The sequence below is a fragment of the Mus caroli genome, chromosome 10 (assembly GCF_900094665.2).
Source record: "Mus caroli chromosome 10, CAROLI_EIJ_v1.1, whole genome shotgun sequence".
Lineage (NCBI taxonomy): Eukaryota > Metazoa > Chordata > Mammalia > Rodentia > Muridae > Mus > Mus caroli.
The window spans coordinates 100793114-100802537 of record NC_034579.1 but is presented as its reverse complement, the minus strand read 5'-3'; the positions used below and the strand labels follow the sequence as shown (position 1 = coordinate 100802537).

The window sequence follows — 9424 nt, the reverse complement described above, 5'->3', positions numbered from 1 at the left end:
ACACACACACACACACACACACACACACACACACATACACACACATATATATATATCTAAGTTTTCTCTGGATCCTAACTATAAAACTTTCTCTAGGAAATTATTTTATAAATTCACTCGTCGAGTCTTGCCAAGCTTAATATTGTCCTCCTGGGGTTGTGATTTACAAAAGTTTAGTTTCAGATACTTAGATTCGGCAAACCTCAGTTTGAATCCTGTGGTTTTTTTCTTTCCTGGCCCCTGGGGGTAGTGTGAATGTTAGATAGCGTATAGCTTTGATCTTAATATAAGCAACAGTTGTCAAGTATTTTAAAACATAACCTTCCATGAATGTAGCTTTTGGCTAACTATGGGTCAAAAATAGTTGGAAAATATTCATATAGGCTAATGACGTATAAAATGTTCCTTATGTCATCCCCTAAAATACATGATAAATTATTGTTTATACAGTTTTTACATTATACAAGGCACACATCATTTAAGAGATGAGATGATTTAAGTATAAGGAAGGACACATAGGTTATATGCAAAATCACATTATCTGATCTTAGGGACTTGAGTATGCACAGATTATGGTGTGTGTGGTGGGTCTGAAACTGACCACCCAAGAGCACTTAGGGATGACCACATTATAATGCACTATATTAGAATGATATAGGACCTATATAGAACTGTATAGGAACAATGCACCCAAGGCTATAATGATTATTTTGGAGGTAAAGCCTCAAAAAGGTTATCAATAGCCAGGAGGTTTAAGTTAGAAGAAGAAAAAAATATGCTGTAGCTTGAAAGATCAGCACATGCGAAGGTTTGGAAGTAAGAGATAACAAGTAGTGTGGAAGCGATTTCATTCAAGAACATGTAAGTTTGAATATTCAGAAATTAGTCAAGAGATGATCTGAGATAAAAGGTCTGTGCCAAAAGGAATTGGATTTTCTTTTTTGAAGGCAATCACTGAAGGGTTCTAAGTCATCTGTGATATTTCTCAGACTAGAGATTCATTATAATGATCATCAACATCGCCATCCTTATGAGCTAATGTTTATTGCAAGCTGATTATATGATAGCCCCTGGGTAAGCACTCAATATGCACTTAATGCTTGTGGAGATGAGGAATTGATCTATCGTTGTAAATATTTATGTTGGGAAGGGCCAGAAATCTCTTCACTGAACCCATGGATGAATAAGTCTGTGAAGTAAGACTGCATATTCTGTCATCAAGGAAATAGACTGATATTTCTTAATATCAGCATTTACTTTGACATTACAAATCAATATTCAACATACAGCACAAATGTCTAACCTACTTAACCACAACAATTCACATGTAGAATATATGCTTTATATCTCATAAATGAGAACAGAAATAAAGCAATATCTCTATCTATCTATCTATCTATCTATCTATCTATCTATCTATCTATCTATCCATACATCTATGGTGTTCATTAAGTAATAAATCCTATCAAACTTAAAGAATGTTAAGATTAACATAAAAATCAACTGTCTTTCTCTACACAAGCAATGCAAAATCTGAAGAGAAATGAAGAATTAACATTAACAGTCACATCAAAAATTAATGCGGTTCATGCATTTAATCCTAGCACCCAGGAGCAGGCAGACTTCTGTAAATCCAAGGCCAAACTGGTTTACATAGTGAATTCCAGGCCTACCAGGGATACATAGTTAAACAAGGGCTAAAACAACATTAATGAACAACATAAAATACTTACAAATACATTTAATAAAATAGCCATGGGCTGAAATATGGTTATAATAAAATCTGCAAAACATTACTAATGGAGTTAGGTAGAAGAACACGAACAGGAAGCCATTATGCATTCACAGAACAGAAGCATTAATGTGGTTGCAATAGCAACATTCTTAAAATTTGTCTATTTGACAAAGAAATTCACAAAGTGACTCTAAAGTATAGAATAAAATATTCTATTCTGGTATAGCCAAAAATATTGAAAAAAAAAAGAATATGTGGAGAGCCACCTATCTCAATCTGAAATGTCCTATGATTGCCACGAGAAGAATGCTGGTGACTCTGTGACGATTCTGGGTACTACTGTGTCTTTTGGTATGAAGATCACAAAAACCTCCTAGTCGCTAGACTCACTTGTGCTTTTGTGCTATGACAGGATGAGAATTTTACATCATTTTACTTGGAAAATGACACTTAAGACTCTATTAAACATTATTCTCTGCATGAGGAAACATCTAGATGTATAACATGAACATTGTTCATGCGATCAGTGAGTGAGATTTTTGACATTTATTTTAACTGTTCTTCAAGTTAGAGATTATAAAATAGAACACAGATCAGGATTAGTTTCAGAATTAACTAAAATTGTATAGAAGTTATCTTGTAGATTATGGTAGACTAAAATAGCTCTTCAAAAAAAAATGTATGTCTTCAGCTTCCTATTGGTCTCTGAGTGATGTTTCAAGTCAAAAGGACTTGGCTGATATAAAGTTATTGATTGACTTGTGACTGTACCTTGAACTTGGAGTCTTGACCTGATTCATCCATGTAGGTTTAATATAGTCATGAAGTTTTGATAAGCATAAGGGCACCTTAGTTAGCTTTTATTGCTGTGAAGAGATACCATGTCCAAGGCCAATCTTAAAACAGACAACCTTTAATTGAGGCTGGCATACAGTTTCAGAGGTTCAGTCCATTATCATCATGGTGGGAACTATAGTAGTGTTTAGGCAGACATGGTGCTGGAGAAGGAGATGAGAGTTCTATGCCTTGATCCAATAGCAGGCAGAAGGAGACTATCTCTTCCACACTGGGTGGAGCTTGAGCATAGGAGCTCAAAGCCTAACCCCAGAATGACACACTTCTAACAAGGACGCACCTATTCCAACAAGGACACACCTTCTAATAATGTCACTCTCTGTGGGCTAAGCATATTTAAACTGCAAGGGCAAAGGGTCAGTGCTGACATGAAGAAAATAATGTGACAGCTGAAAAGAGAGAGAGAGGAGGGGGTGGCATTTATGTTACTGTTTTAATGGGGGGGGGGAGAGGAACATGAGCCAAGGAATTCAGGCAATCCCCAGAAGCTGGAAGAACCAAGGAAACACTCTTCCCTAGGGCTTACAGAACACAGCTGCACCATTGCATTGATTTTAGTATTCTGGTTTCTAGAGCTGCAATATAATAAATGGGTGGTGTTTTAAGCTACTGAAATTTGTGATCATTTGTAACTGCCATGAGAAACTCTTTCAGTAAAAGACAAAATGCAGTTCTAGCTAGGGAAGATTCTAGTAACTTCCTTTGGTTCTTTTGTAGTTCTTCTGAGCAACTATTGCAGAAGTTCTTGTTGTACTGATAGAGAACAGCAGAAAGTGCCTTGTAGATAATCCTCATTAACAAGGTCTTCTCCCTTCTGTGTGTTGCTTCTCCATCCCTCAAACTGGCTCGCCACATGGTCCAAAGCATTGTCTATTCTCTGCCTGAGCCCAGGCTGGAGACTGACAAGGGAAAGTGCCAGATTCTCAATTTAATGTTGAAGCCCGGTGCAGTTTGTTATTCCTGAGGGGTAGTTGGTGATTCCCTTGATATTTTTTACATGTTTAGACAATTGTGCTACATCATTTAATCAATTAGGCTGTTTATAGAAGCTTCCTCAAATGCTAGTGTTCTAGAATCACAAATCCAGATTTAGAATCTTCTCATATTACTTACTAGGTGTGTCTATGGCTTAATTTCAGTTTCTGTAAAATTACAAAGCTATTTTATTATTTTATCTGCTCCCTTGAGACTTGGGAAGAACAAAGGGAATAATCTATGTAAAATTTCTTAGCTTCCTTTTAGTCACACATAGTATCCGTTCATGGTGGCCCCCATTCCACTAACAAGGATGTGTTTTCATTTCTTATGAATGCAGACATTACCCCATCAGACATGACACCGACCCCAGGTTTGGAATGTGAGGTATGGCTGTGTGTCTTTCGTCTGTTCATTGTTTCTTATAGCACTTCCAGATGGCCAAGTATTTTCACTATATGAACACAAACTTCCTCTGGTACAGTGTCCAGGTATTTTCTAAAAAAGAAGTCGAATATACATTATAGTTTTGTAACTGTGATTTCAGTGCACGTGTGTGTATGTGTGTGTGTGAGTGTGTGTGTGTGTTTAGCTGTGCATGCATGCCTGCATGCATATGTCATGGCCCAGCTCCAGGACTACAAGTGTCTTCCTCCTTGCCGAGCTATTTGGCATGAATTCTAGGGCCTGAGCTCAGATTTTTCTTTCTTTCCTTTTTTCCTTTTTAAAGATTTATTTATTATATGTAAGTTCACTGCAGCTGTCTTCAGAAACCGCAGAAGATCCCATTACAGATAGTTGTGAGCCACCATGTGGTTGCTGGGATTTGAACTCAGGACCTTTGGGAGAGCAGTCAGTGCTCCTAACTGCTGAGCCATCTCTCCAGCCCTGAGCTCAGGTTTTATGCTTGAAAAGCAAACACTTTCCTGATTGATACATCTCTATAGTCCCCTTATCTCAGCCGATTCTTACTAATTAATTTTTGGTTGAAATAAGAAAAACAAAGAAACAGGTATGTAAAACCTTAAGAATGATTTTTTTAATAAAGAATTGTCCTATTCTAGTTTGTTTGCTTTTATTATTATTATTATTATTATTATTGAAGATGCCTATTTGTTTTCTAAAGAGGAAAAGAAAGGATATGAATTTGAGTGGGAGGAAAAGTAGGAATGATCTCAGAGGAGTTGGGGGAGAAGAAACTATACAGTAGAATACATTGCATGAAAAAAGTTTTCAATAAAAAAAAAGAAAAAGGAAATTATCTTGTGGGACTTCTCCATAAACAAGTGACTCATAAAAATATTTGTTGTATAGATATTATATGTGAGTCTCTATGCAAAATACTGATATACCATCACCAAAAAAAGTGAAACCATTGACCCATAGAACTACTATTTCTCAGGTGAGGTGAGAAGGCAGTGCCTTACTTCTCAGATGCTCCACATTCCCATTAATTACTTATTCAACCTGTGCCTGTCAAGCACCACATTGGGCCAGGCATAGTGTTCAGGTGCCATCCACAGAAACAAAAAGATCCTGAGGTTAAACCATGTCTAGCATAATGATAGAGCTAAGGCATGACTAGGTGAGCAGTGAGCAAGAAAAGAACAAAGAGGAAGTAAAGCTATTATTAGCTAAGAAGATTCTTATAAAGTCTGTGGTTTTCTTCAAGTGACAGAGGAAGACACTGTAGGTTTGTAAGCATAAAAAAATCATATCTCCCAAATTGTTTCAGAATCAGTTTGGTGATATCTTATCTGTAGGGTATAAAGGACTATAAAAGGCAACAGAACCAGCTAGTATCCTAGGCCCAAGCAGATGGTGGCCTAGACAGGGAGTGGTGATGGAGATATTGGCAAATGATGGAACACTGGATCTCTTTGAAAGGCAGAGGTTTCACACTTTGGGAAGAATTAGTCATGAGATGTGAATAATAGAATCATCAAGAGTTTTAAGACTTTTGCATTGAACAACTGAAGGGATGGAGTTAATGGAGGAGTGTGATCAAAGGGAAGATCTGAGGCCATCGCAAGTATAAATTCAGCCACCTCAGAGGTTCCCAAAGTCAGCCCTGTGACATATGTCTGCAATCATAGAATGTGGGATACAGAGGCAAGAGGATCAAGTGCTAAAGGCCAGCCTCACCTGTCTACATACTGAGTTCAAGGGATGCCTGGGTTACTTTCAAGCCTTCATCAAAAAAATAAAAATTAAAATTAAAAAAAGAAAAAAGAAAGAAATAATAAAAATTATGATCCTTCATAGATATTAAACAACTGTGGAGATATATACAGTGTATACATACAGTGTGTCTGTACCTCTGTGTTAGTGTGTGTGTGTGTGTGTGTGTGTGTGTGTGTTTGTGGGTGTGATGTATGGAAGTCAGAAAACAGTTTAAGCGAGTCAATTTTTTCCTGTGATGTTGAACTCAAAGCCATCAGCTAGCAGTGGACATTTATTTGCTGAAATTTGCTTATAAAATGATATACAAAATTTCTAAGAAAAGACTGTTGTTTAAAGGATCTCACCAATTTTAAAGCAAATCCTAGGTATACATTGATTATTGTAGAGATGCTTCAACAAAAGTTGGAGCACATTTTTAATCACCTTTGAAAAGGTGTTTGTTTATGAAATGTATACTTAGGAGAACATTGTGATTGCAAAAATTAAAGCTCAAAGGAAAGCATTTTGGATCTTGGAACGTAACTAATTTTGCCCTTTTATTGACAGCCTCAACAATTTGATCCTGTTTATAACTGTAGCCAATATATCTGCCTTAACATGGAGTGGACCTTCTACAACTGGTCTCTGAATTGCCCGAAGGACTTGGAAATGCCAGACTGTGGGTTCCGAGGCTGGCCTGTTCAAGTGAACACTGATATATGCTGTCCTGAGTGGGAATGCCCCTGTAAGTCTGCCTTTCTCCTATGCTGGACAATGACTGAATCAGAGAAGAGTGCTGAGGTTTTTGTTTTGTTTTGTTTGAGCTTATGTTACCAGACCAAGCTATCGCTTTTGACATTTCTTCATCTGATCTGTGATTCAGTTCTTACTTTATGACTTTTTGAGTTGCTTTTGCCAAACCCAAACCTAAGGGGTGTGTGTATGTGTGTGTCTTGTGTGTGTGTGTCTTGTGTGTGTACTTTTTTCCTCACGCCCAAAGTATAATTTAATGAGGCATTCTTTAATATATTTTCTAATTTAGAATTGAGAGCCTTGTAAACATTCAAAATCTTGAAATCATATTGACAGAACCTTGTATGAATAGAATAAATAGATCCTGTGACTGGCTGGGAATATGCTTCCTGCCTATAACAGGTATTAGCATCTCATGGAGGACTTGATATAGCAGAGTGCTAGATCCTATCTCCATACTTTCTGGCTCTCAGAGTAGGTCTGGGTAATTCATATTTTAAAACATGTATTTTTAAAGTAATTTTACACATATCTATATAATATTCCTTAATTAAAAGCCCCTCTCATCATCCTCTTTTATCTTCTTCTCCACACAGAGCTGTAGGTTACAGGCAAGAGGAAGTCATATTTCTTAGTAGTGTGGCCACTTGTACATTATCCCCACCCAAGGAAATAATCCCTATGGATGCTTACACAGCAAACCCCGATTAAAAGCAATAGGGCACATACACACTTGTGCACAGATGCGTGCACGTAGCACACACACACAAACAATACAATAAACCATCAAAAATGTTACATAAGAGTAGGAGAGGAGTTGGGAAGAAGGTACATTTTGAAGAGAAAAAATAGTTTAAAACTTCAAATAATAATTTAACAGCCTCTCTTGTGCACTGTTTTGTTTTAGGTCGGTGCTCCATGTTGTCAGAGTTGAGCATCATTACATTTGATGGGAACAGTGCAGCACTATCTAGCATGGCTTCTTACATTTTAGTAAGAATCCCCGGGGAAATTGTAGTTGTTCACATTGACAAATGTTCCATGAATCAGGTAGGTTGTAATCCATCTAATTGTCACTTCTTCCTAAATCTGTAGCTCATGTACATTGTGACATCTGGGATTCCCAGTATTGTTCTCTGAATATTGAAGCCAAGGAGTTTTTCATGTAAAAGTATGATAATAGATTTATAATATAACTCTGATGATTTTGAAGGACAATTAATATATTTACTTTAAATTTTTTTCTTTACATTTCATTCCCTCAGAATGGACATGCCCTTAAAAGACCAGTGAGTATTTGCAAATAATTTAGTAAGTTAATTTTGCTTATCACTACAATTCTTTAGCATCATAAAGTTTTTATTTGTTTCTAAATGAAGGCTTCTTTTGGACGAATCTCAGGACTTTGCTTTAAGCAGCTAAATGTGACAACATCTATACATAAAATACTTATCAACAGAGTGGTAAGAAAGGTAAGAAAATACAATAAAAATCTCACATAGAATTAAAATAGGAAATCATGCAAAACAATCATTTCCATAGAGTAAGGGATTCCGTACTTATTGTTCATATGGATAAATTCTCCTTTCATGGAAAATTAGAAGATGTGTTTCATAGTTTGATATTTTTCCCTACATTTATATGATGTCATTTCTAATATTTATCCTCCACAAGACTATAGCAGGGCCACGTTAAATCTGCCAACACTCTCAGATGACATGTGCGTCACCAAGTCTCTTCTTCCAGAGTTCATGTTTCAAGTCAGATGAAGAGAAAGGATGTAAAGGGGATGGACAACTGCAGGAACCAGTAGTAGCAAAGAACCTGCCATGGAAGAACACAAGAGAAGGGCAGGCTAACTGGCTGGTTTGGAAATATTGACACCCCCACTAAAGCAGAAAGATACCATACTTATATCTATTGCAATAACCAAAACGTGTGCCACAACACTGTAAAATGCTCGAAAGGAATTGAGTGGCTTTATAGGAAGATTTCTAATCCAAAGGAATCTGTTTAACCCTGTGAAGCTGAGTTCTTGGTCGGATATATCATTCAGATCTGAATGAGTCATTCAAAAGAATAAGAGAAAATGTACATAGTTTTTGCTTCACAAGAACCGCATATTAGCTTGCTTTCTAGACACGATCTAGACTCGATCACCACAGTTCCATAGATTCTGGGATGTACTTAGTATTAATGTAAAATAAGATAGGGTTTAACTAAGTAAAACCTAAAATATGCAAATATGACAATTTTTACATGATGGAATTTGCATAGTTTAATTTTTATTGACATTGATAGAATATATAATAAATAACTTCATATAGTCAGTGCTATTATTACAAGCATTTGAATGGAAATGATGACTTTTTTTGCCCCATTTGAGCTTATTTGTGGCCAATTACTGGTCATTTGTTCAACAAATAACCAGTTATAAAAATTATTCTTAGAGTGGATAAAGGAGTTATAACACTGATTCTGATCTCAATTAACATCCAGTTATGTAGGTTGTGTATGCATGTCTAGTGGTTGTAAAGTAGGAGGTATAGGGATACAATTATGAGTAGTATACAGAGAAAGGCAGAAGGGAAATGACACAGAGAGGGCCCAACAGGCTGTGTGGAGAAGGTGACTCCTGAAGTCTTAAAGAGTGGGAGTAGAGGAGGCCACAGGAGCAGGATACAAAGATGAGGAACCAGGAGATTAGTGAGCTGAAACGTTACCAAAACTGCTGTCACTTACAGCTCACATCACTATAATAACCTGAAACCACTGTTTTTAAAAGTATCTTCTTGGCCTGCCTACATTAATATTATCAAGTACACATGCTGAAGATTAAGTCCAGAATATATACAAAACAAGGAAGTAGAATCACTGATATTCTTAACCTTTAAGTTTGATGGATGATTCTCTTAGACATCACTACTCTTCCATCTTGATTTT

At 36.6% G+C, this 9424-nt stretch overlaps 1 protein-coding gene across 1 annotated transcript in view; it reads left to right on the top strand.

Annotated features, from left to right (window-relative positions):
• Otogl (otogelin like) overlaps positions 1–9424 on the top strand; it is a 144483-nt gene that overhangs the window by 110499 nt on the left and 24560 nt on the right. The window contains exons 38-42 of the mRNA XM_021174947.2: positions 3906–3952; positions 6296–6473; positions 7389–7531; positions 7747–7770; positions 7861–7953. Of these exons, the coding sequence (XP_021030606.2) occupies positions 3906–3952; positions 6296–6473; positions 7389–7531; positions 7747–7770; positions 7861–7953 (485 nt within the window). The remainder of the gene's footprint in view (positions 1–3905; positions 3953–6295; positions 6474–7388; positions 7532–7746; positions 7771–7860; positions 7954–9424) is intronic.